Raw genomic sequence first — 27,320 nt, 5'->3', positions numbered from 1 at the left:
TTTACAGATGAGAGAACTTAGACTGAAACATGTTAACTACTTACCTCAGGTCTCAAACTCTAAGGGTCAGAGTTGGGATTTGAAGCCAGGTATATCTGGCTGCCCAACTGCCTTGTCTATGAGGCACATTGCTCCAAGAAGTTGGGTATTTGTGTTATAGACTAGGTAAGGAAGACTGGAAAGTAGGTGTTTCACATAGTCGGGGGCCATGGACACTCAGAATCAAGTGAGGGTGTACTAATGCTATTTCCACGGGTTCCCCTCCCCAAAGAAAGGTAAACTCCAGCCAGACCCTCTTCCAGAAACTCAGAACACAAAAATCCAAAGTTACAAAGTGGCCAACATCGGGAAGAGGATGATTTATCTCTTTTCAAATGGATTCACTGTGTGATCTTGCTACACTACATTTTTTTAAAAAAATGGATCAATTTGCAACATATTTCCCTCCAGAAGTCTTGGGGCACATCTCTCTCCCAGAGCGAGCCAGAGAACAATAGGAGTGAGAGGCTCAGCCCCTCAACTTCCATCTCACTTGTCAGTGCAGGGAGGGTGATGTTGTGACGGGTTTTAGTGTCAGAACAACTAGACCATCTGCGAGACTGTCTCTGTAAAAACTCCCGAGGCAAAAGAGTCAGAGAAAACACTCTCCGAGCTTCCTGTTAAAGGAAGACATCTGCTGTCTACAACCCTGAAACTCTGAGTCACTTTTACCTGCTGACACCAAAGAGGTTTGGAAAAATAAATCTGTGAGGCAGTGAGCCCATGAAGAAGGGACATTCCACGATTAAGTTCCAAAGGGGCAGGGGAGGGAGCCCCTCCCAGTTAAGCAGCACACCTGCTCCCAGCCCTCCATCACGGCTGTGTGTGGATTGGCTTGTGTGTTTTGTTTCATCTGCACACAGCAGACAGAGGAACAGACTGTCCGTGTTAAAAAGAGACTGAAAATACCAGTTCAACCCACTCATTTCGCACAGGAAAAGGGGCTCCAGAGCAGAAATGGTTTCCCCCAGCTTTGAGTTCAAGACCGGTGCTCGTCCCACTCCATGCTAAGGGCTCTGCAGGGCAGCCTGGAGTGCTTGCCTTTAAAATGGCTAGCCTCTCCTAGCAGAAGTCTTGAGGCTTAATGGATTCACCTCCCAACGAGATGCTGTGTAAGTCTCTGAGGAATTGACCAATGCAGGGATGCAGGAATGTCATGTCAGCTTACGAGGGAGATAGACATAGGGACAGATTATCAACAGAGCCTGGTAAATGGTGCCTTGGGATGTTGCTGGATTGCCAGGGAAGCAAGGGATCACCAACCTAGCTGGGTGTCAAAGAGTTTCTTCATCTCTTGAAATCGTCCTTATTCCAGCTAACAAATAGCATTCACCATGTGGTGCCATCAGAGGCTCTCGCTCTGTGCACATGTGATCAATACGGGTGCCCTTCCTAGGATCTGTGTAGCTTACCCTTGGGCTCAACTAAACTTCCAAAGAAATGTGTGGTAGGCATAACTACCACCCTGAGGGGGACAGTGCACTGTGTCCCCAGCGTGGACCCAATGCCAAGGCCTCACCAGACCCCCGGATGCTGTCTGAGTAACATCTTTTTGTGTCCGTTGCTACGCAAGATAAATATTTTCCCAAACCAGGAGGTTCATCTCTCTTCCAGCTTAAATCCAGTGTTCAGTGATATGGCAAGTGGAGAGGAGGAAACCATTTCATTTTCCATGACATTTCGTCTCCAAGAAAAGCCCTAGGAAATCAGAGCCGAGCACACAGCATAGAGGGCATATTCAACTCCCACGGCAGAGGAGAAACTTTGGCTCATCTGCTTTGGGCAAAGGCCTTGATCTGAAGTCATAGTTATAGACTTACTTGGTTCCAAAGGGAACCTATAACTCTCTGAGGGAAAACAGCGGGCTCGGAGGTGAGTAAGTGGGTCCCACCTGGGAAGACCCCTGGTCCAGAAGCCGTTGTTTCCTCCTTGTCGCTTCCACCAAATTTGCTTTGTGACCTTGGGCAGCTGGTTTAATCTTCCTGGGCCTCAAAAAACTCATTTGGAGAAAGCTGAACCAAGTGATTTCGAAGACATCCATAGCTCTTAATTCAACATCTCCTTAACCCAATCCTAGAATTCATGCAACTCACATCATAATGCCTTTTAAGGGCCTGCCTTGTGCCAACACTGTAAACATCACTGGAGAGACACTGATGAATAGGGATCTGTTTCTCAAAGACCTGGCATTATTCAGTGGAGATCATTATTATCCCCATTTGACAGAGAAGAAAAATGAAGTGGAGAAGTTAAATACTTTGCCCAAAGTCACAGAGCTAGTTAAGTGGCAGAGCCTAAATTCAAACTCAGATCCCCTTCTGATTCTAAAGCCAGGCCATACTGAGGGTGCTTATGGGGAGCATCCTGACCAGGGCCTCCAGGCCCCAGCAAGGCCTCCTTCTCTACAGTACACTGCCAGCTTCAAGATTCCTTCTGCCTCTCTTGATAGGGTTACCAGATTTAGCAAAGGAAAAATGTAGGACACCAGTTAAATCTAAATTCCAGATAAATAGCTAATCATTTTTTTAGCATAAGTATATTCTACGCAATACTTGGGATATATTTATACTAAAAAAAATATTACCGCCTATCTGAAATTCAAATTTAACTGGGCATCCTTTATTTTATTTGGCAATACTACCTGCTGAAAACTTCCCTTCTTAACCAGTATCTGAGGATAGAGAGAGGAGGGCTGCAAGGAGAGGGTCCAGGCCAATTAACAGTCCCACGCCTTGCTGGCAGTCAATCTTATGGCTGAATCGCTCTGGAGGTCACAGGGCAGAATGTGGACTTCTTGCTCCATGCCCTGCCAAGGTAGCCCTCTGCTGTTTCAGAGAAGCTATTTTCCCTTCTGCCAAAGGAGATCCAGCTGGCTGGAGATGTGACACAACTTTCCCCCAGACTCCATGCTGGCTGTCACTGCTCCCCAGCCTGGTTGGTAGGATGATAACTGGGGCCTTCACAGCCACTACCGAACTTTTCCGGGAAGACCAAGCAGAGGGTGAGGAGCCTCAGGTCTACTAGTCACCACGGCATCAAATGATAGGGCAGAAAGGGCACTATCAAAAGATGCAGTCAAAGCAAGGCTCGATTTCAGTTTAGCTACTTTCTGGCTGTGTGAGCTTGAGCAATTTATTTAAACCCTTGAACTCCACCTTCCTCATCTGTAACTGAGGATGAGACTATGTAAGACAGAAGGGTCAAATTAACTTTGATTCAGAAGGAGCGAATTACTTGAGAGTTCTATACAAATATAAGAAGCTCTTTCTTAGTGTTAGCTCCATATAGAAACTTTCTTTCCTATTTTTTGTGTGCTTAGTTTTGAGTATTTCAGGCACAAAACTTCGTATTCTAAGAGTGAATACAAGGACTTTTTTTTAAAGCTTTATATAATCACCCTTATACCTCAATTGTACCTCATTATGGTTGACTTTTCATCTTACATGCAGATCTACTGAGGAATTTTTGGAAAATCCTAAAATTCTTCAATATCACTGGAGAATTTGATGTGCCCCAGAAACCACATATGCAGCACTGAGAAATTTACTCTTTGTTGCCTGATGCACCCACCAATCAAGTCTATGATTCGGCAACATTACAAATTATAACATACTACAGACCTTTTAATCTCTATAAGAACTAAAAAAGTGAATATTTTCTGCAGACGCCAAGAATTAAATTATTTTTACCATTCCTGTGTAAGCCCTTCCAGGCTTGTGTGTGTTTCAGATAGTTGAAATTATGATATCTCTGCAATTTCGTGTACTGCTTTTTTTTACTTTAAATAATCTCATCCACATTTGTCCAGGTGGCTGCGTAGTCTTAAAAAACTACCAATTTTAATGATTAGCTGTCCATTGAGTCATTATACCATCATTTACTTTATTGTTTCTCCTTGGCTGGATGTTTGCTGCCTCTACCTGGTTTTTAGATGGCCATTTGAGGGTGGCACATGGAAGGGTAGGCACCATATGTGACTCATTCTCATACGTGCGCGCGCGCGCGCACACACACACACACACACACACACAACTGTGACAGAGCAGAATCCTAAACAATCTCAAGGATGTATATCAGGGGTGAGAGGTCGAGAGAAGAAGGTTAGGACCCACCTCTTTTTAATGTAGATCTGTGGTGCCTTGGAGAAAGGGCTAAACCCACCTTGGGTTATGTGGACCCTGAACTTGGGGTGAGAGTCTAGGAAGGCAGATATTTCCTATTCTTTTCTGCCCCCTACACCTTTGCCCAACCACCTCCTACAGTGCTGTCAAGACAACATGGACCTAGAGCAGTGTCTTTCACAAAAAATAAGTCAATTCTGGTTGATGTACAAAAGAGCCACCTGAGCAGTGTGACTCAGTGGTTAAGCTCATAGAGTCTGGAGCCAGGCAGCCTGAGTTTGAATACTGGCTCTTCCACTTACTAACCCAGGGTCTGGGCAGGTTGTTTCACCTTTCTGTGCCTTGTTGTCCCATTTTTGTAAAATGGGGGAACATAATGAGACCTGCCTCTTTGTCCACTCAGGTCCTCCAGGAAACAGAGGTCTGAGAGGTGGACTGGGGAAAACTCCTGTGAAGAATAAAGGGAGGGAGCAGGAGTAATTGGCAGGTGGGTGGGGCCTTCAGACGATGATGCAGGTCTGACACCTGCGAAAGGAGAGGAGGAAGGAGGGAGACGTAAGAAGCTCTCTGTCTGCAGTGCAGCCCTGGGAAAGTCTCAGGTCAATGGGAGTCCCGGGGCAAAGATTGCCTGAGAGGAGCCTTGGCTGGGCAGAACTGGCCTGTCCTAGCACCCGCATGCTCAGTCATGGGCTGGTAGCAGCCCAGGGAGAGTGTGGCAGCTGAAGGCTGTCCACCAACTACCCTCCCTCAGCAGGTTCTGAGTTGCACATCTCCATTGCCATACCTCGTAAGGGAGATTCGGGTACTTAGAATATTTATTGCTATGTGGCACATAGGAAGCCCTATGAAAGTCAAAGCCTCTGCCTTTTTAGTGTGTGTTGTAATTCACAAAGCTCTTTCACATATACCATTTCCTGTATTCATTGCAATCATCCTATGCAGTTGGTATTTTGTCCCCGTTTGACAGATGAGCAGGCTCCAAGAGGTCACGTGGTTTGCCTGAGGCCACACAGCTAGTCAGTGGAAGTGAGACTTGACTCTAAGCCCCTTGAGGGCACCGCCAGGGTTTCCTTATCTCTGAATCCTGCAGTGGCGGTTCAGATGAAGATGAAGATAACACTAAACCTTGTCTTTAAGGAGCTGGTATTTTTGTGAGATAGACACAAAAATAGATAATTCCTGGAGTCTCTAACACAGGGAAATTACTTCCTGTTTCCTAAACACACAAGGTACTTTTTCCTCTTTCTACCTCCAGCCCCAAGCCTTTCTTTGTGCTGTCTGGAGGGCCCAGTTCACCTATCAAAATCTGTACATCTTTTAATGCCTAACCATTTCCTTCATGATACAACCCCCACCATCTCTCAATGGTAATTACCTCTCTCCTCTGGGCTGCCATGCGCCACACTTTGTTCTAAAGCAAGGTCACTCTGCCCTGTAGTAGAGTTTGTTGGTTTACTCATCAGCCACCTGCAACAGACTGTGAGCACCTTGAAGGCAACAGCCACATTCCACTCCTCTACAAATCCCCTGTGAGGCCAGATGTCAGCAGTAACAGAGAAAAAATGAACATGTCATGCAGAAATGAGTCACCTGATTCAGTATAGAGGGGGAGGCGTAGGAGAGGTGGGAAGTTAGCCAGTGGGAGCGGTCATCAGACTAATGCAAACACAGAAGATGACCAAATAGCGTGTGAATACTGTGACAAAGAGCTACAAGAGGCGGGGGGCTGGGGGGGTCACCTAACACAGGCTGGCATTAAGGTGGGCGTTTTTCTTAAACTGAAATTTCTGCTTGTATCATTCTTACCCTTGTATTCCCACAGCCTAGCATAGTACCAGATACATGGTGGATATTCAGTAAGATTTTGTGGAAGGAAGAAAGGGAGGAGGAAAGAAGAGAGGAAGGGAGGAAGGAAGGAGGGAGGGAAGGAAAGTTTTCTAATCTGAGTCCAGATCAGTGGCTTTGAACAAGACCCAATACTTCAAACCAGATGCTGCCTATGACGGTTCTCAACCAGGGGCACTTTTGTCCCCAAGAAGACATTGGACAATGTCTACAGATTTCTTTTTTTTTTTTTGTAACTGGGAGTGCTACTGACTTCTAGTGGCTAGAGACCAGAGATGCTGCTAAATAGCCTACAATATTCACATCAGTCCTCCCATCAAATAATTATCCAAGCCAAATGTCAACAGTACCATCACTAAGAAACCCTGGAATAAACCTAGAGCCAGAGGTTGGAAGACTGTGCCTGAGAGAGCTTGCCTGTTCAGAGCATCCTGATTTATAAAGTGGGGACCACTTGGGAGTCCACCCTCAGTCAGTGGCTTAGCCTTCAGATCCTTCCAGAGGTGACACCTTGTATGCGTGTTGTGGTGGGGAGCGGGGAAGGGCAGCCAACTTCCTTCTCTCTCCTCCCCTCCTACCCCCTGGTCCTTCCTGAAAAACCAGGACACTTGAGGGAATGGATGCTGTCTGTTCCAGGAGCTGCTCAGAGACCCTCTGTACATTGGCCTGAAACACCAGCGTGTGCGTGGGAAGGAGTATGATGACCTGCTGGACGAGTTCATGCAGGCCGTGACAGACAAGTAAGTGTGTCAGTTTGTTCCTTTTGAAAGAGGGCTCTTAAGAGGTATTATAACTAAAGTCAACACTGGTTTTGGCAGATGCACAAACAAGAGGCAGTAGATGCATGCAAGTCTGAAAATTCCAACTTGACCCCATGTCTTGGAAGTCTCAAAGCCGAATGGGCTCATTCTCTGTGAAAATCTTTGGGAACAGAGAGGGGAGGGGAGAAAGATTGATGGCTGAAGGTAGTTAAGTATCTGATGTTCCAGGAGGAAAGCCCCTTAGCCTGAGATGTTCTGGCTCTCAACATAAATAAGGATATTGCGGAGGAAAAAATTGTGCCCTTCTAACAAAATGGCTTCAGAAGGTTGCTTGCCATGCTAGTTGTCACTTTCCACCTCTACATGAGGACCAGGCAGCATTAATGAGCCACCGTGGGCTGGGCCTGTGAGATTTATGAGGTGTCATCTCTGCACTGGGGTGCATGATATTGGCACTTCCGCCCCCCGCCCCTTGCCTGCCTTCATGGCCACCCACTCACCCTGCTGTGGCTGGCATACTGCTGGCTGGAGTTCTGGAAACAGCCCCTTCACCCTCACACATTTCATCTGACAGTCAGGTCAGTCAAGACAGAGTTTCAGCAGCCCAGCCGGCCCCTGCAGACCCAGCAGGTCCCCTTCTCACTTGAAAACCTCCCGCCTTTCTTGATGTCCCAAAAGTGCTCAGGTATGGTAAGGTTGGCCTGGACGTCCTTGGCAAAGTATTCCCTTTCCTGAGTTCAGCCACTCAAACCAGACTGGTTGCAGGAGAGAGAGCTACTCTGGCCTCTGCAGGCTATGAAGTCTCATTTGGGTGGGATTTTTGGGGTGTGCTGACTGACCCCCCACTCTTAGGTCTGTGGCGTTGGACAGGTGACTGAACTTTTAGTTCTCCTGATCTGGGAATAAGAAGAAAGCATTTTGTCATTTATTTTGTTTTTTGTTTTTGTTTTTTAAGATGAGAGAAAATAATATTGTAATGATATAGGATGGGAATGATCCTGTAGAAAAGAGGAAATTAGTAATGGAGTGTTGGATGTTGGGGCAAAAGTTCTGAGTAAGCAAGAAGGCAAGGATCTAGTACACACCCAGAGAGCTTAGTCTTAGATTAGAGCACAGAAGCCCATCCGCAGAGGCAGAGGGAAGGCAGAGCACCAGGCACAGATGCAAGCAGGTGGGTAGATGTGGTGGGGGAGCGTGCAGGAGCCGCATTAAATGAAGGCAGGGTCATCCACTGAGAGTGAAGATGGGGACAGAGGTGGCGGAGGTTTAATGATGGAGGATGTATGACCTTGAATGTCCAAACTGGGGAACTAAAGGATGATTACTGGGGAGCTCCACTGGGCCTCCTTGAAGTTACTGGTCATGAAGTTAACTTAAGCCAATTAACCTATTTCTATGTTTTTTCTCTAGCCAGTTTCAACAGTCTGGATGCAGGGCAGGAAGAGATGGAGAGTAAGATTTCAATCAGCATTGGGATTTTGCCAGGCAAGAGAGAAAGAGAGAGAAAGGAATTGGGAGTATATTCAAGGGGATGATTATAATGATGTGTCATGAGGTCTAGGCTGGGTGAGAAGGGACCTGAGGGCATGGTAGGGACAGTAGTATGATCAGTGGGTGGTAAGTCCTGGTGAGCCCTAAGAATTATTGAGTTGGATACTAGAGGGAATGAGCTGGAAAGAAAGGAGGCGGTAATCAGGACACTCAGTGTTTAAAGCCGAGATCATGGAAGAAGTGCTGCCATTGAGATGTGACCATCAAAGCAGCTCATTCTGGGGTCAGCTACATCAGTAGAGGTGTATCATCTAGAGCAAGGGGGGTGAATATCCCACTTGATTCTCCCCCTTTCAGACCATCCTGAATACCACATTTGGTTCCAGACAAGATACTCTGAGGGTCATAAATTACCTGCAGTGCCTCTGGAGAACAATCATCATGACAGTGAAGGAAGTTAAAGGCTTGGCCTGGTAAGGAGAAGACTTAGCTCTGTCCGTACCAAGGGCACAGTACTCTCTCCAGGACCCTGAGAGCTGTTCTTCCAGAAGAGGACTTGTTTCTGTAAACGTATACCCACATGGAGAAAAGCAAGTTGGAAGAATGCCAAAGGAGGCAGCTTGCAGTTCACAGTAAACCAGGGCTGTCCCACAGTGCACTGGACCTTCTTTTAGAATGAGTTCCCTGTCACAGAAGGAGTTCAAGGATAGCTTGTCCGGCTTATTGGTCGTGTTCTTATAGGAGGAAATTTAAGCTTTAGATGCTCTTTAAGATGCCTTCCCACCTCAGTATCCTATCAGGACCTTTTAAGATCCCTGCGTGGCTGACAGGATAGGTATTAATTTTCCTGTTTTATAGAAGAGGAAACTGAAACCATAAGAGGCCAGAAGAGGCCAAGGAGCCTGTCTCAGTCCCACAATGTCTGGCAGGGCAGGAAGTTGAACCTGAGTCTTCTGACTCCGAGGCCAGACTGCTTTCTGAAAGGCGAAGTTACCTGTGGGTGACAAGAGAAAGGAATGAAATTGGCTTTGAGAGCCTGCTTTTTGCTTCCTGTTTCCAGGGCTCACTGCTTATTTAATGAGTCAGTAGTCATTCCATGATTCCCCACAGAGAAGTCTTGCTATTATGTGAGAAGGTTACATAAACTAGGATGTAAGAGGCCCTTCAAATGATCATTAAACGCAGTTCACAGTCTCACGGGCACACAGGCAGTCCAGGGGCGAACCCTTGGGGAGGGCCATGCGTCAGCCAAGAGGAACGTGTCCTTAAGTGGAAAAGATGATGGTTTGACAGCTGGTTGTTTTGGCTCTCTAATAAGTTAAAGCAGATGTTTCTCTGGATACTGTAGGTGGGGAAGGAGCTGGACTCCCCCCGAACTCTGGGGAATATAGTAGCCCCAAGGTGGAATGCCCGGCCTGGGGATGAGTCAGCAGCGCCAAAGCCAAACTATGTATTTTGAGAAAGAACCTTGAGAAACGTTGACTCCTGCCTTCAACATCCTTGTCTCTTTCCAAACATCCTATAAATAAAAAATCTCCAACTTCTTGCCCCTACCCACTCATCAGGATGTGTCTTAAGATTTTTTTGGCCTGAAAAAAAGTCACTATGGCTCAGTTACTATCCTGGAGCTTGGCCACTGGGGAGGACGCACCAGGCCAGAAGGAATGTCCATGTAAAGCTGTGAACCATGGCAATAGATAAGTGTCCTGTTGACAGCTGGGACAATGCCTGATGTTCCCATGGAAAAGACTTGTAGTTTCATTCTTCCTGCTTTGTCCCTGCCATGTGTGCAGTGGGATCCCCAGCATTGCACCCAAGTGGCAAGTTTCCCCCAACAGTTTCCATTTACTTTGTTCATTTCTGTTACTTACAGTAGAATGGATGGGAATGGTCGGTTTTAAGTTTGCCCTGGCTCTGTCTGCTGCTTGGCCTGGGTTGGTCAGAAGTCCGATGTCAGCATCAGCTTCAGCCTTTAGGCAGGTCAGGAAAGGAAACCACCTCCTTTCTCTCTAGCACCCCAAAGCCTAAATAGAGAGATTCCTAAGCTGCTGAGATAAGAGTGATAAAGAGGAAGGGAAATGATAGTTCTAAGAAAACTTTTTAAAAAAGGTCATCTGCTTTTTAGCTTCAAAAAAATTCTTTCTTTTTCTGTGTCTTTCTCAGCCTCATGTTCTCTCAGTCTCTCTCTCTCTGCTCTCCAACACACACACACACACAAACACACACACACACACACACACACACACACACACACACCATCCCACATTAGAAATCTAAGGTTCACACCATAGTGGGAATCATTATTAGTGGTCTTTGTAGAAAGTCCTAGGTCTCAGAGAAATCCAAACAGCCCTGGACCCCTGGTTTCTGAAGCCAACCCTGCACCAGCCCACCCTTTAAAGCTGCCTTCTAAATATGAGGTGAGCATCTCCCTTCTGGAGCCAATCCCATGTGCTCCAGCATGCATTCCCTCTGCATGTCAGCACAAATGGGATTCCCCCCACTCCATCTCCCCTCTGCTTCTCATCCCATTTGTTTCTGCCCTTACATTTGGAGGATGCCCCTAAAGGTTTTTATTCAAATATGCTAATAAAATGACTAAATTACCTCTACTGATCAGATTGACAGGGAGCAAAGGAATTGGTACTAGTCAGGCTTTCGTACAAAGCAGAGCACCAAAGCTTAAGGCTGGAAGCCAGGAGGTGAGATTCCAAGACTGCCCCTTGGTCTGTAATGTCAAAGTATATAGCCCGTTTTAGTTATCTGTTGCTGTGGAACAGACCACCCGAGTCTTAGTGGCTTAACACATTCTTTTTGCTCTTGATTCTCGCAAGCTGAGCTGACTCAACCGGACAGTTCTGCTGGTCTTGCCAGTAGTCACTTATGCATGGGTCCCCAACCCTTAGGCCACAGACTAGAACCTATCTGTGTCCTGTTAGTAACCAGGCTGCACAGCAGGAGGTAAGTGGTAGATGAGGGAGCGAAGCTTCATTTGTATTTGCAGCTGCTCCCCAGCACTAGCATCACCGCCTCAGCTCCACCTCAGATCATCAGGTATTAGATTCTCACAGGAGCAACGATCCCTGGTGCCAAAAAAGTTGGAGACCACTGCCATATAGGACTGCTTTCAGCTGGTGGGCTCAGCTGGAACTGAAAAGAAAGGCTGGGCTCCTCACACTCTTTGTAGCATCTCGAGGTTCTCCCTCTTCCCATGACCTCTCCATCTGGTCTCTTCTCTCAACAAGGTAGCTGAACTTGATTCATGGCCGTCCCGGGCTCCCAAGAATACAAAAATGAAAGCTTCCAGGTTTTCTTAAGCCTGAGACCTGAAACTGGTACAGTGTGACTCTCTCCACATTCTACTGGCTAGTGCAAATCACAGGTCCATACCAGATTCTGAGGGAGAAGATAACACAAGGATGTAAATAACAAGAGGGATGGCTCGTTGAGGAGCCATCGATGTAACAGACTACCACACCCCATCCAGTCTGGGAGACACAAGGAAGAGGGCAGCCACTGTAATAGGAGGTTGTGCTCTGGAAATGCAAGAAGAGCAAGAGAAGAATGACAGAGTTAATCATATAAGCAGGGAAATGTATCGTATAAAATAGACAGTCATGTACTGACTACCTGCTGTATACAACATGCTATGCCAGGCATAGCTGGCAGGCAATCCATGGAGAAAGAAACAGTCCTGCTCTCAAGGAATTTTTCCTTTGAAGACATTTCATATGTATCTAGTGGAGCTTAGACCTGACCTCTAAGCTTTCCTAGCCTCTGAGTCTTCTCTACAAGTCTGGAGCTCAAGAAGAGTTATAAGGTGAAAATAAAAAGTTGGGAATTGCCAGTTAATGGATGGTATTTAATGCCAAGACAATGATGAGTTCATCTAGGGAAGGAGAATAGAGAGAGAAGAAAACGTGGCTCATCACCATTTTCTGAACCGTACCCTGTGGCTCCAAGTCAAAGTACTCACCAAAATTTAGGATTCAACCAGGATGTTACTGGTAGGGATGGCAAGGCAACTAACAGGTTTAATTCCTTGTACCAGCTCCAATGGCCAGGATTCTAAAGCCTCTCCACGTTCAACTGGGAACAGCCTTGTGTTTGATTAGCAGTGTCTCCTCGGAGACGGGAAACGAGGTGTGGCTGCGTGTGTGCTACGCTTTAGCCATTCTGGGTCCGTGAGGAGCCTAGTGGCCTAAGCATCTGTGGTTCTGTGAGCGCTCACACTTGGTCCTTCTGTGACTCCTGCAGCTCAGTAGTGACTCAGAGGCCAAAGGAATCTGAAGGCTGATTTTTCTTCGCCAGGTGTTCAGGATAGTTCCAGAGCTAAACAAAACCTGTCCATTTGGTACACATGAAACTGCAGCTACTTCTTCTAAGTTACAAGAACATTCAGGAATATGCTCCCTTGGGTATACTCCACCCCCACGCCCACCCCTGACCCACTCTGGAACAAAGCAATGGATCATATAAAAGTAGGCATGCGAATACTGATCTGCAGGTCCCAAACCTGGCCTGGTGTTGTAAATATGAGGGGAATTACCAAAAACAGACTCCGGGCTTCTACGCCATCGGAGGCCTGGATTGAGGCCTGGGCATCTGTATTTTTAAAGCTTTCCTGATGCTTCCAGTAGAGCTATGCAAAGATTGAAGTTTGAGAAACTCTGACAGATCACATACTAGAAGACGTGCTCTTAAAATGGCCCCAGCTCCCTCAATTTTCAGAGTCAGACTAGAGCCTGAGGTGATGGTTTAGGACCAATACACAGAGATTTCCCACACACTCCCCACAGGGGCCACGTGAGGAAAAACCCAGTACCTTCTCTGGACTCACCTGCCATGGCAGTCCACCTTGACAATACACCTGCTGCTCTGACAGTGTCCTTCCATCTGAAAACCTCCTGAGCAGGGCTCTGCCTGCTGCTTCTGCTGGAATCCCCTTTGTAACGAGGAACTCTAGCTGTTTTCAGGCCTGATGTAATTTTATTCCACATGTGGGGTTAGCACTTACACCTCTGGGCACCCTGGCCCAGAGGACATGTGGGGAGGAATCAAGCCTGCCTTTTCCCACCAACCAGCGCTCGCTCGGGCCTGATTCCCTGGCCTCAATCCTCGACCTCATAACAGCTGATAAGTATGGAAGGGGGAGATGGCAGATGCATTGGTTAGGTAAGGCAGTAGTGATTGTCTCATTCAGGGGATTTCTTATAAAAGCTTCCTGTGGAAATACAGAAAGCCACATCACCTTCCCAACAAATGTGTCTATTGTTTTGGAAGTTGACTTTTCAAATTGGTCCCGTGAGAGGATGTATTTTTCTGACAGTGAGAGAAGAGTAACAGGTACTGCGTTCAGCACTTTGGGATTGAGCTCTCTTTTCACCACTGAGGTGAGAAAAGTCATCATAGAAAGCTAGGAGCAGCACAAATAAATAATGTATCTAATCGTACATTTCCAGGGCTTTTAAGTAATGACTACAGGCCCAGCACTCTACTAGGCACTGAAATGAGATTCAAAAGAAATAAAAGACTTGGGCCGTGTCCTCAAGAATCTTACAGACCTTTCAAAAAGACAAAATTTCGAACAGGAAATAATTAGAGAAGAGTCAAGTTCTCAACTATTTGGTGTTGACCTTCGGTTCAGTGGGAATTCAGAGAAAGGAGCAATCAGAGATGATTAGGAAGAGATTGAAACTACGCAAATTCAGACTCAAATTTGAATAAGCAACAGGAGAAAGAATGCATTCCATATAGATGATACATCATGAGAAAAGCAAGAACACAGGAAAGGCAAGGAGTATGCAGAAGATTCTAGAAGACTGGCCTGACTAGAGATGAATATGTGTTGGTTCAAAATAAAGTTAAGTAGGAAAGTTAAGCAGACTATGATAGGCCTCAAAACCTAGGCAGAGGGTTCTAATTATCAGAGCTCAGACGTAGAAAGAGTTTCAGCCGTCTAATCCAGTGGTTTTTAAACTAAGCTTCTCCAAGCCCCAGGCATTTACAGAGGTGCCTCAGGAGTGCTTAGAAATGAAATATTTCCCACCAACCATATAAGATTTAAACGAATTAAAGAAATATTTCATTGTTTTTAATTGCTTTCTGTATCAGGGTTCTGCTGAAGGTTTCATCAATTGGAGAATTCTTCTGCTAAAAATGTTTGAAAACTACCAATCCACACAGTACCTTAACTGGGACTCAGTGCAGAGAGCAATAGGGAGCCGTGGTAGGTTCTTGAGTTACCAAAGTACTGAAATCGATAGGATGCGAAAGAAGATGAGAACAAAAGGCAGAGCAGTACCCTAACTCAAATTCTGCCTTCCCCAGGGCAATCTGCCCTGATCGGCCTGGCCTGAAACTCTCTGTTTGTAATCATAGATAACTTATTGGCTGTATAATTCATTTGCTAATTAGTTATGCCCTTTACTGTGACATCTCTTCTATAATGGTCTAGAGCTTTCCTTTAAAGCTGTTTTGGTCTCAAACCTTTCACAGTCAGAGCAGAGATGAGGCAAAGACGTGCCTGGATTGTTGTAAGAGAGGTTCAGGTATCATATACGCTGAGTATGGACTTTGCAGATCATTCCTTCCTAAGGTCTTATAACTCTGTAGTATCTCTACCTGACTGGTAGTACCTGGGTTGGGGGAAGGCGGGGGCAGAAAACATGACTTTATTCATGGTGGGCCCATGGTTAATGGTGAGGATTGGAACTGAGTGGTTAGTAGATTGGTTGGTTGGTTGGTTGCAGGATAAAAAGCCTAGCTATTAATTAGAATGGACTAAAAGTTATGAATTTGACCACATCTGAGGAAGCTCAGAAGAGGGAACTCTGGGACTCATTCTAGCTTGTCTGACCTCTGAAGAAGCAGGACAGTTTTCCAGTCTGTCTGATGTGGTTAATTGTTAACTGTCCAGCTCCTACATGTTCCCATCAGAATAGGAGCTGAATATTGCATGATGACAGACTCTCATGCTTGCAAGGAATCTGTCCTGGGTCACAGAAAGTGCTGGAAGGTTGTAGCAAACTGCAAACTGGCATTTAAGTCTTTAGGACCTATTCATTTCTATCGTGGCCAAGCAGACCGAACAATTGAGAGAGCATGCAGTTCATTAGTTAAGGTCCGTCCTCAGGACTGTGCTGGAGGAAGCTCACTGACTGCAGAGAGGGATTCAGTGATGCCAGATAGCTGTTTCCTCTTCATTTTCCTTCAGCAGCCTGATTTTATCACCTGGTATCAGAATAGAAACAAAATCATGCCTGGACCTGTAAGTTTCAGATTATAGCAGAGAAGATGAGAGAATAGCAGGGTTTCTTTTCTTTTTTTTTTTTTCTCATTTTTCTCATTGGATTAATAATAATAACTCTTATTTACTTAATTGTTTACCATGTGCAGACTCTGATACAAGCACTTAATACAATATTAATTCATTTAATTCTCACGCAATGCTCTGAGGTAGGTACTATTGTCAGTTTTATTTTAAGAGATGAGGAAACTGAAGTTTATAAAGTGTAAATACCTCGCCTAAGAAAGGGGACTATATTAAGACCCCACCCACTAATAACGATTGTTAAAAGGACAAACTCTAGAGCTACACTGCCTGAGCTCGACCCTCTCACCTGCCACTTACTAACAAGCTACTTGATTTATCTGTGCCTCCATTTCCTCATTTCTAAAATGCATTTTGAATACTTACCTTGTAGCGTGCTTATGATGGAAAACTGAGACAATCCATGTAGAATGCTTAACATTATATCTGGTAATAGTAAACACTTCAATAATGTTTGCTGTGATTGTTAATTTAGGCAATTTCCAAACCCATTCTCCTTTAGGGGGTGCTTTAATGGTACTTCCATTCATGCATTCATGGTTGAGTTAAATTATCCATTAATACATCAGTCACTTCCTTCCATTGTTCCCATTCATCTGTCCCCTGCATTCCAATACTACTTTCCTTCTTTCCCCCAGTTCTTCCTCCCGAATCTAATCTTAAGGCAGGCAAGGTGGGAACAGTCCTGGGTGTGATCCGTCTTTATCTTCAGATCCCCAGGATTTGCAGTTAGTAAACACTTGGTCTCTACTCCCTACACCTAATTAGTTTAAGTTTGCTCCGGTGGAGGGGTGCTGTGTGTATTTGTGTGTACGTGTGGGGGTGAAATCCCATATTTTCTGCAGCTGTTTCAGCTGAGTGTTGTTTGGACCTTACAGACCCACCACTCAGAGAGCATTGTCCCCTTGCATAACCTAACATCTTTTTGTGTGACACATTTCTCAATACAGAAATGAGAAACAGAAATTTACCCAAGGATAGAAAAGTTTTAAATCTCCCCAAGATTAACCCACTGACACCCACTCACTTGGCGGCTGCACATACAGCACGTTATTTACTCTTGGAGCTGAAAGGAAGCCCTTGATAGCTTCATCTCCTCCCACCCTGTCCCTTGCTCCCTCAGCTTCAGTCAGACTGGCCTCCTTGCTGCCCCTTCAACGTGTCATTTTTGATAGCCACAGAGCCTTTATGTGTGCTATTTCCCTAGCTTTTAATGTCCTTCTCTTTTCATGGCTATTTCCTTCTCACCATTCAGGCTTGGAGATGGGTCCACCCCCAGGCAGGGTCTAGTGTTGAAGCTCATACAAGGCAGGACGTTGGAACTGAGAGTCCTGAAGAAAATAGAAGCCTCAAATGGCTGTTTCTTCCCAAAGAAGAAACAGGCTCTGCTCCCTAACTTAGGGAGCTGGCAGGGAGCTTGGGGGAGGACGTGTGGGGGACGGGAAATGTCTCTTGGAAGAAACCGAACACCAAGCCTTTGCCACATGTAAGTTTAGAATCCACGTTTACAATATACACGTGGTGCAAAAATTCCCAAGTTAAGAAATGGGTATAAAATAGTGTCTCCTCTCAGTGATAATGGCAGAAGGAAAAGTACAACTTCCCAGTAGGGACATTCCCAGAACCCATGCTGTGTGGAATTCCTTGAGGGGAAAAGTAATTCCCCAATGAAAATAAATTCGTGATCCACGATAATTCACATGGAAACAATTCTCAATGTGGGAAAATCAGATACACAACTAAAAGAACAATTAGAACCCCAGAAAAAAGAAGGAATATTCTGAGAAAGATTATAAAGCAGCTATACTTAAATGTATGAAAGAGACATTTTTTATAAGAATGAAGTAATAAGGAAAGTACCCAACTTTATGGGGGAAAAATAGCAGGCAGATTTGAAAAAGAACCAAATAAAACTCCCGAAAATGAAAAGCAGAGTCATGGACATCCAGCAAAGAGCTCTAGTGTTAGGGAAAGACACCATCAGAAAACCTAAATCCTCAGAAATTACTGCCTGCAGTTATTTTAGAGACTCTCAATTCCTGTTCCTGAGTACCCAGAAAGGAACCAGGACACCAAGATGTTTTATTAAGAAAGATTTTTCTGAGCTGCTGTTGATGAAACAGGGTATTTCTTGAGGGAAAGAAAGGATGTATAAAACTGGAGTCCCCAAATCCCAGCTTCATTATTCCACACCAGCAAGAATGTAGTTATTCCAGACAATGCCATGGTATGGTATATTCACTCTCATATCCTGTCTCTCTTTCCGTGTCCTGCTCATTCACACGCACATTCTACAGTGTTCATTTGCTTAGATTTGATCAGATTGTTTTTTAATAAAGTCGGATAACTGGGAAAATTCCTGAAAACAAATGATTCGGGCAAGATAAGTTATGTAAAGAAAAAAGTATCTAGATATATACACACCAGACTGTTTGTAGTGATTACAGTTGGGGCATGGGATTGTCAGAGATTTTTGCTTGCCAAGCCATTCATTTCTATCATGTTTGATTATTTGTGGGCAGGCATTTCTTTTGTAATTAAAAAAATAATGGATTTTTTATAACGAATTAAGCAGCAACTCTTTCCCAGAGACAGTTCCTTGCATTAAAAAATAATAAACAAACAAATAAATAAACATTCCACCCTTCACTGGTGGATTGAGTGCTGGGCTAACCTCAGACAACAAAGCAATTCACATATGTTTACTCATTTAATACGGCAATCCTATTATGTAGATACAGTTATCATCCTATCCCACTAAAATAGAAGTGCCAGGGAGGGATCTTTGTCTCTTCTGTTCACTGCTGTATCTCAAGCACCCAGAACAATGCCTAGTGCAGTATGGATTCTCAAGAAACAGTTACCGAATGAATGCACACTTTACAGATGAGGAAACTGAGGCTCAGAGAGATTAGAGAACTTGTCCAAGGTCACGCCTTGAGCAAATTGTTGAGCCAAGCAGTGAACTCAGGTGGCCTAACTCCAGAACCCACCCTCTAACTTGGATACTCTCTATTTCTATTCTTTTAATATGAAAGAAAAGACAGTTCAACATACTCCAGACACCTTCTTGATAGAGTAGGCAAGGAGGATAAATAAGAGAGAGGTCTTATGGAAATGAGGTAAGCTACAGAAGGCATTCCTAAAATTCAGTGTGCATGAAAATAATGAGCATCCTACTTAGCAGACCGATGTCTTCTCTCTCCAGTCTGTTCTAGGGCCAGGGTTGTACCCCCCTAGCCTCACCATAAGGGGGCGCTCTGGAGGGACCAGCCATCAACTCCCATTTTCAAAACTCTCTAGCTACCAGCAGTGAAGGAAGAATCTCTTTTTTTATAATTGAGATAAAATTGGCATATAACACTGTAAGTTTAAGATGTACAATGCGTTGATTTTATACATTAATATATTCCAATGTGAGTACCACCATAGCCTTAGATAACACCTCTGTTACATCACATAATTATCGTTCATTTTTTGCAGTGGGAAAATTCGCCAGCATCCCAGTAAGTTGGTTGGCGCTTCCTTGTTCTTCCTTCTTAACCACCCAAGCAAGCATGGCCAGTGGTCCTCTTGCCCCTTCATTCACCAGAGCTGGGCGCCCCCTGCAGGCCTCTTCACAAACTACAAACCCAGCCAGTGCAGCCCACTCCCAGGGAAAAAGCTGAGGCTTTTTAGTTCCAGGCTTCTTCTGGTGGATTTAAAATGCTATAAACAAAGGTAAACCACTAAGCTTATGGCATACAAACAGCAAAGAGTTTCAAGATTTAATTTTAAAAAATAGTAAAGAACATAACCGTTAGCTCTGAGCTCTGATTGTAATGTTTCAAGGGAGCCTTCACATTCAGAGTCCTTCCTTCTCAGTAGAGACGGTCATTGCTCAGTATTTTCACGAACACTGAATTTTAGGAATGCCTTCTGTAGCTTACCTCATTTCCCTTCGTGACCCTCCCCAGAACTGTAATCTCACAGTCTTGGAATACACGAGCAAGAAACAACAAGCCCATTTGCTTCAACTTCTTTACTTTAAAGATGGGGAAACTGAGATCCAGAGAGAAAATTATTTCCCCACAGTCAGATGACGATAAAAGTAGTGGGAAAGTAAGGGGAACCGATCCAGTTGCTTGCTCTCATTCACAAAAATTCATGAAACATTTTCCAAATTCCTATTCAGCACATATTCATCATGTTTCCTCTGTACCCCATAGTGTATCCAGTACAAAGAAAAGGCCGAACCTGAGGAATTCAGTTCTCCCTGAGATTGTAATATAGATACATAAAATAATCAGAAAATAGTTTAAGGCAGCCTCCAGTTATCTGTTTATTAATTTATTTTTGTATTCATCTATCCATTCATTCATTCAATGGACAGACATTTATGGAACTTAGCACTAAGTCAGTAATAGACTTTGTTCTCAAGGAGCTTACAGTCGACGGGGGGCAGGAAAAAAGATGCTCAAAGAATTACTGCTGGGTTTGTATAGATTGAACATGTGATGAGTTTAATGACCCTGCCTGCAGTGTCAATCAGGGCTGATTGGGGAAATAGGTGGTCAAAGGGTCTGGGACTTTTGGTTGGGTGTTAAAGCCTTCTTCTAGGAAAGATCTAGCAACTCACGTTTATAGAGCACCTACCTTGTGCTGGGTGCTTTACCTTTAATTATCACAACGGCCCTTAGAGATCAAGAAACTGAGGCCCAGAAAAGTTAAGTAACTTGCCCAAATTCAGCCAGCTAAAAATTGAAAGAGTTGGACTCGCCCCCAAACCATCTGACTCTAAAACCTGAGGTCATTTCCCACAGACCCTCTGCTGCCCGCTCCCTCAGCCAGGCTGCAAAGGCCCTCTGCACAGTGGCCTCATCTGAGTTAACTTGAATCCTTGAGGGTAAAGGAAATGGCTTGAGCTATTGTGATACAAAGATGCTTTGTCGCTGTGGCCTCTAGGAAAAGCCAGTGCCACTCCAAGGGGAGCTGGTGATGTCATATGGGATGTATGCCACTGGGCACTCCTGTACTGGGACTATTCTCTGCCATTCATTCATTCACACTTACATTTGTTCAACATTATTTACAGAGCCAGGCAAGTGTAGGGTCTGGGGCATACGGCAGCATGTCTGCTTGGTCTTCTAACGTAGGTGTCTGAAGCTGACTTGTCCAGAGGGCAGGAAAAGGGGTCATTTAAAATTCCTTCTTCAGCTGTCCTGCCATATGACGGTGAGTAAGACACCCTCCTATCCTCGAGGACTCTGCTTTGTGCCTGCTTTGGTCTGGTCTGTCACCTAATCTGTCTTAGTCTTTCCCTCTCTTCCCCTCCCCAACATTGGTTCACTTCCATCCCCAAAACCCACCAATTCACACTGGGTTCTCTGACCTTTTGTTTTCCTCCCCCAGACTAACTGTCATACTTCAAGGTAGGATTTAGCCAGTTCTCTGAGAAAAGGGCAGTTTAGACTCTGAGGAGATTGAGACATGATTGTATGACAGATGGTGCAAATACTATGGTGGTTCACCTGAATAGAGAGATCAGAATGAAATAAACAAATCAGAGAAGCTTTGTGGAGGGCATCAGTGGTCTCATGCCAAACGCTCAATCTACGGTCCAATCAGAACTGACCTAAGTGCTGACACCCCAAAGCCAACTGGTGGGTTGGTGGCTCAGAAAAGTGCATGGGCTTTATTAGCAGAAAGTTGAGGAGTCCCCTAGAGGAAAAACTCAGGGCTGGCCTCTGACCTTTGAGAGGTCAGAGGGTCAGCAGATCAGCCACCATCCTCTTCCCAGCACTGGGATTTCTGGCGCCATTTGTGTGCTTGCCCAGGAAGCCAGACAAACTGAGGAGGAAATTGAAGAGGAAATCCAAACTGTTTCTAAAGCGTTTTCCGTCTGGCCTAGGACTGCTGTCAGAACAGAGACTGAGGAATGGCCACATTATTCTGGGACTTTTGCTTAGAAGTCACTGTTTCCTGTGACTGTCTTGTTACTTGATGGGAGTTTTCCCCATTAGGCCAGAACAGCTGCCATAGGAGCCCGTCAGTCTGGCTGCCAAAGTGGCGCTCACCAGGGGAGTCTCCCAGAGGGGGACCTGGGAAGGGAAGGGCCTCGGGGGTCCACTCTCACACACCCCACGACCGGCTGGAATCCCTTCCACGACCTCCGTGCCAAGCGGAGCTCTGCTAACTACGGAGTCACTTAAGGGACCAGCAGCCTCTTTCCATCCAGTGTTTGAATCTGTGCCTTATATATAAGGTTCTAAAACTCAGTGTCCTTTTGACTTCCATGTGTTGGCTCTGCTTTTTCCCTCAAGACCACATAAGATTAGTCTACTTAATTCCCTGTCAGCAGAATCATTCTTCATGTCTTTGAAGATAATCATTATGCTTCATTCCACTTGGCTTTCTCTTTTTCAGGCTCGATATTCCTGAGCCTTCTCCAATCCATGGTTGATAGTTTCCTCACCTACAGAATAGTTCCCTGTCAGCCTTGTGGATTCTTTCCCAACCCCTCATTGGGGCAGGAGATTGAGTCACTCCATACATATCTGTGGGGGAGCTGCAGTGTGAGGGCTTCACTAGGCTGTGAGGTCCTAGAGGCAGGGGATGATGTCTTCTTCACATTCTAACTGGACTCTGGCTCCTACCTCCCGCCCTCTTCTTAGGATCACCCCCTCATTACTACATTCATCTCTCTTCCATCCTGGTTCCTTTGTCTCACATGTACACCTCTCATCCCCAAAATGAATCCGTCCTTCAGCCCACATACCCCAATGGCTGTCACTCTCCCTCTACTTCACAACTGAGTTTCTTGAAATACATAATCACTGACATCTCCTCCCCAGTGCATTTACCCTTTAACCCCCTGCAGAATGGCATCCTCTCCACCACTTCTCTGAAAGTGGTCTGGCAAAGGTCACAAAAAAATCTCCTCAGCACCAACTCCCAGACACTTCAAGATTCCTATTTCACTGGAACTCTCAGCCGCATCCGATCCGACTGCTCTGTTGGGCCACCTTCCACCACGTTGGTGTCCCCACTTACTTTCCTTTGCTGGACTTTCTTCCTCTGGCCCCTCTGCTCCTGGGATGTACTTATGACTTGGAGTTCTGTCCTTGACCCTGCTCCCTGCTCACTGCACATGCTCTGCCTGAGACCCTCATCCAATCCCATGACTTGGACTTCTCACGATGCCTTGAACTTCATGTTCCTGTCCGCTGAGCCTCATGCAGTCTTCTGCTTCGTGAACATGTCCTCCTGGGCATCCCAGCACCTCAGAATCATCATGTGCCAAATCTGTCTTACCAAGTAAGCCTGCCCTTTCCCATCCCCACGCTCTGCAAGCAGTGGACACACCATCTCCCATCCTAGGCTCCTCCTTTTCCTTCGTCTTCCACATCTGGCCCGTTATGAAACCCTGCCTTAACCATCGCCTCCACAGACTCAGTGCCTACAATGTGCCAGGCCTTTTATATACATTATCTCATTAAATTCTCACAACAAGACTGCAGGGGAAGTATTATTATTCCACTCTATTATCAGCAAAGACTGAAATTTGGATTAAATCACTTGCCTAAGGTCACACATTTAGTAAGTGATAAAGCCAGACCCTCTCGATCCCAAAGCTCTCTACGCTCTGCCTTCCTAACTCACATCTTTGACCCAGCCCGTCTTCTCCTGCTCTGTACCCACTGCCTTGCACCAGGACCCCGTGATCTCTGGCTGGAGCCACGTGCCTCGTCGTCTCCAGTATGTCCTCCCAGCTGTCCATCCCATCATCCACTCTGCTGCCAGAGTGAACTTCCTCTAACACATGCCACTTTCCTGCCTAAAGCCCCACAGTGGGTCCTCTATGCCCTCCGGACAGTCTGGGCTCTTTATACGGGTGTGTAAAGGGGTGGCCCCTGGACTCTGCCTAGCCTCATGTCTCCCACCCACCCCCTTTTTCACACCCCTCTCCCAAGCCCCGGCTCTGTTTATTTTCCCAGAGCTCCAGAAAGGCCCCCAAGTCTCATTCCACATGCATATGCCGTTCCCTCTACCTTGATGCCCTTCTCCTGTCCCCACCTCCACCTGCACACAGTCTGTCGCTGGACTTCTGCAATTCCTTCAAGCCACACCTCTGAGTCTACTGCTCTGTGAAACCCTCACTGCCTTTGCCCCGAGCAGAGCTGCCTGCTCCTCTGAGGCCTCCCACATACCTAGCACACACCTTTACCATTGCCCTTGTTGCCACGGTATGTTGCAATGACTTTGTTATTGTCTCGTGCCCCTTTGGACTATGAGATTCTTGTGCTTGCCTTTGTAATCTAGCAGGTACGATGGTCCCTTGTCCATGGCAGACACTTAGAAATGTTTGCTGAATTGAATTTTTCTATTATGCCTAGGGCAGTTCCTGGCACAAAGAGGGATACTCCGCCGTATACATTTCTTTAATAATTAAAACAAATGTCAGTGAATACTTGTGATGCCGTGTGATGCATATGCTATTACAGAGGTGTGTCCAGAGGATCATGGCAACCCAGAGGAGAGAATTGCTGCTACCCTGAAGGCAGGGAAAGCGATGGGTCAGAGAAAGCTTCCGAGAACAGGTGACGTTTCAGCTGGGACTTATAGTTTGCGTAGGAGTCTGCCTGAAGAACGGGGGCCCTCTAGGCCCTTGAGCAAAGATGTGGAGCTGCGCAGGGGCCGCAGTGTCTGGGAGGCAGTAGCACATGCCATGGGAGTTGGAGGACATGGGCAGGGGTTGAGCATTGAGGTTGGAGCCAAAGCGAACAGCACCTGAGGAGTTTGGACATAATCTCAAAGGCAGTGCGAGCCCTGTAAAGATTTTCGGAAATAAGTGGCCTGCACAGATTTCTGCTTACAGCAATAGGAAGGATGCATTGGGGGAGGGGGAATAAACCTGGAGGAGGTGAGATCAGTTACTGTAGGTTCCTGGTGACTGCAGTATTCCCAAGGAGAGAGGGCCTTGCCCTGAATCCACCCAGCCCTGCCTGCTACAATGTTCTTTCTGCAAAGGCTTGTGTCTTACAAAGTTCCTTTGCTTCAGATGCTGAGAGTGGGACACAGAAGGGTGAGTGAGGTCTCTGGTCAAATCAGTTCAGAAGATGCTGAGTTTAACAGGTTTCTTGATGCATGACTTTTCAGAGCCTTTAATATATGTAACATTCAGAGTTTCCCAAATGGAGATAGCCTTGAAAACTCTTTGTGAGAGCATCTCAAGGGACTCAAGTTTTATGAAATATGTAAAATAGAAACAAAGACCTGGAATGTTCATGTCAACCCTGGTTTCTGGGAGGAAAAGAATAAATAAAAGGAATAGCTTCGCATTGAGTAACTATTGATGTTCTCACTGAACACTCTGCTGTGAGAATCTAGTGTGTGTTATTCTTTGGGAGAACAGAATGGGATCCCATAGAAATATGAGTGATAGCTTTTAGTCATTCTGTTTGGAGGACTAAATTCATCTGCTCCTCCCAGGTCCCTTGTGTTTGTTCAGGCCTGAAAGAGGTCAGACCCAGGTGTTTGAAAGAATGGCAGGTCCTGACCTATGGAAAGAGAAACCAGGTCGGCTACCCCTGGAATGTTCTGCTCTCACTGCATACCTCACGCAGCTTTCAGTCAGCTTGCTGGAAGGAAGGATAGAACAGCTACTTCAAAATCGTCTTACCCTAGGGAGGCTGCATCCCAAGTGGCAGGTACCCAGCTCTGTTGGTCCTGGCCTGGGTCTTGTCACATTGTCACATAGCTCACTAAGGCTCCCAAGCACAGGTCACCATTTGCAGGCTTCTTGCTTGAGCCCTGAGGAAAAAAAATTTAAACATCCACCCACCTATCAGCCTTGTGTCTTTAAATGAGCCCTGACCTTGAAATGCCTTCTCTGGCAGCTCCAAAGCCATTTCCCAGCTGAGTCCCCCGGGTTGAGAAGTTCTGGCAGCTCTGTGTGTGGCTTGAAGGAGGTGCCTCTTTCCCCATTGCAGGAATTCTCCCCTGGAGAAACATCAGATATTCCTCAGCCCCTGGCAGGGCTTCCTGGTGAAGAGTTCAAAAAGGCAGAAGGGAACAGATAAGCAGGAGCCCCCGCAATGAGGAGTGGCCTCTGGTAGGCAAGAAGGTCAGCAATACAGTGTCGGCACTAAAATCAGGAAACTGCCCAGAGTCCTGAGGAGGGGGCCTGAGCAGGGCCCCTTTCAAGGCCTCCTGCTGCTGCTCCAGCTGTATCACCGGGAGGGTGGCCCCCTCGGCCCTGCTCGCTTAGCTAGTCTGCTGTGTTTTAGCTCCAAAGGGATTCTAAAATGCTGAATCTCCAGGTTTGCCTATCGCATGTTGCCCTTACTCAGAATGGTCAAACCTCCCTACTTGGGACTTGTAGAATTATCTGACTAAGCTTCTAGTGTATCTACTCCAACCCTATAGTAAGTAGCCCTCCACCACTCTGAGCAGGAAGCTGAGACCCACAAAGAAAGGGGATTCACTTGAGACTCAGAGCTTATGTCAGAGATAGAGAAAACACAATTTTCCCATCGCCCACTACAGTGTTTTCTTCACCACATGGCACTTCCTTTCTCAAAGGAGAAGGAAATTCGACTTTATCATCTACTTAGCTTTCTCTTTTACAAATTCAGATTGCCATTATAACTGAACTAAGTTCTAGAATCAGATGCAGGTTCCAGCTCCACCACTTTGCAACTGCTGTGGAGTAAATAGCCCCTGGGCAAACATCTGTAGCTCAGGATTCCTGCTCTGAAACAGCACCTACTTCATAAAGTCATGTGAAGATTAATTGAGATAATATGTAAAGAGCTCGGTGAGAAGCCCAGCAGGTAATAAACACTCAATAAAGTTTAGTTATTTTTGTTAACACTTGTTAGTAATAGTAATCTAGTATGTTCATGGATATATGTAAGGCAATTATAATTAACATCTAATTTGAAAGTCTATTGCCTGTATTTGGATATACATGCATGAATTGAAAAAAGTTTTTTTCACCTAAGCCATTTAAATTTTCACTTTGAAATTGTTTTTGTTCTTAATTGGCTTTCAGTTTAACAAGTTGGCAGGCAAACTCACAACGCTAAATTCCCACCAATTCTTTCACATATCAACCCCTTCCTAAAACGATTTATGGAACAACTGTAGTTTATCATAGGTGCTCAGTAGATGCTTTTGGATGGATGGATGGACAGATGGAAGGATGGACGGATGGAAGGTGGACAAATGGATGGTAGATGATGCTAAGAGAGCAATTGAAGTAACCACCCTTGGTTCACACTGGCTTGTGGTCTGGTTTCATGAAAAGCCTCAAAAGAAGGGCCAAGGGACTGGGAGAAAATGGAGAAGAGCCTAAAGGTCTTACTGGAGACAAAGAATAGGTAGCGGAATTGAGGGAGGTGGGGAGAGGCCGCAGTCACAGACTGAAATGGGCAGTGTGATTGTAGAGCCGGACTGGTTCCTGGTGAGGAAAGGTCCAGGGAGCAGCCTTGGGGAGGGGAGTCCAGAGCAGATAGGGCTCTTCTGGAGGTCTCAAGGTCCAAGGGGGGCCTAGGAACTATGAGTCTTGGTTACTGCAGGGCAATTGCATAGCTTGTTATGCAATCCCAAATTAGGATTAAAGCGACCCAGATTAATGAGATTTTCACTCAGTATCTCAGCAAATTGCTCCCTGGAGAGGTTATCATATAAAACTGAATATAGTATGAAAGAGTAATAATGCACTAAACAAAAGTATTTATTTATAAT

General features: G+C 45.6%; 1 protein-coding gene and 1 long non-coding RNA gene across 3 annotated transcripts in view; both read left to right on the top strand.

Annotated features, from left to right (window-relative positions):
• Window positions 1-27,320, top strand: part of ME3 (malic enzyme 3) — a 172,036-nt gene that overhangs the window by 117,802 nt on the left and 26,914 nt on the right. For both annotated transcript variants that reach the window (XM_039848267.1, XM_039848268.1), the window contains exon 7: window positions 6,642-6,745. In XM_039848267.1, coding sequence (XP_039704201.1) covers window positions 6,642-6,745 — 104 coding nt within the window. The remainder of the gene's footprint in view (window positions 1-6,641; window positions 6,746-27,320) is intronic.
• On the top strand, window positions 6,757-10,392 carry LOC120590448 (uncharacterized). The gene is made up of 2 exons (XR_005649724.1): window positions 6,757-8,218; window positions 8,615-10,392. It is a non-coding gene; the product is annotated as an uncharacterized LOC120590448 (long non-coding RNA).

The sequence above is a fragment of the Pteropus medius genome, unplaced genomic scaffold, assembly GCF_902729225.1.
Source record: "Pteropus medius unplaced genomic scaffold, Ma_sr-lr_union100, whole genome shotgun sequence".
Lineage (NCBI taxonomy): Eukaryota > Metazoa > Chordata > Mammalia > Chiroptera > Pteropodidae > Pteropus > Pteropus medius.
This window is presented reverse-complemented; position numbering and strand designations above follow the sequence as displayed.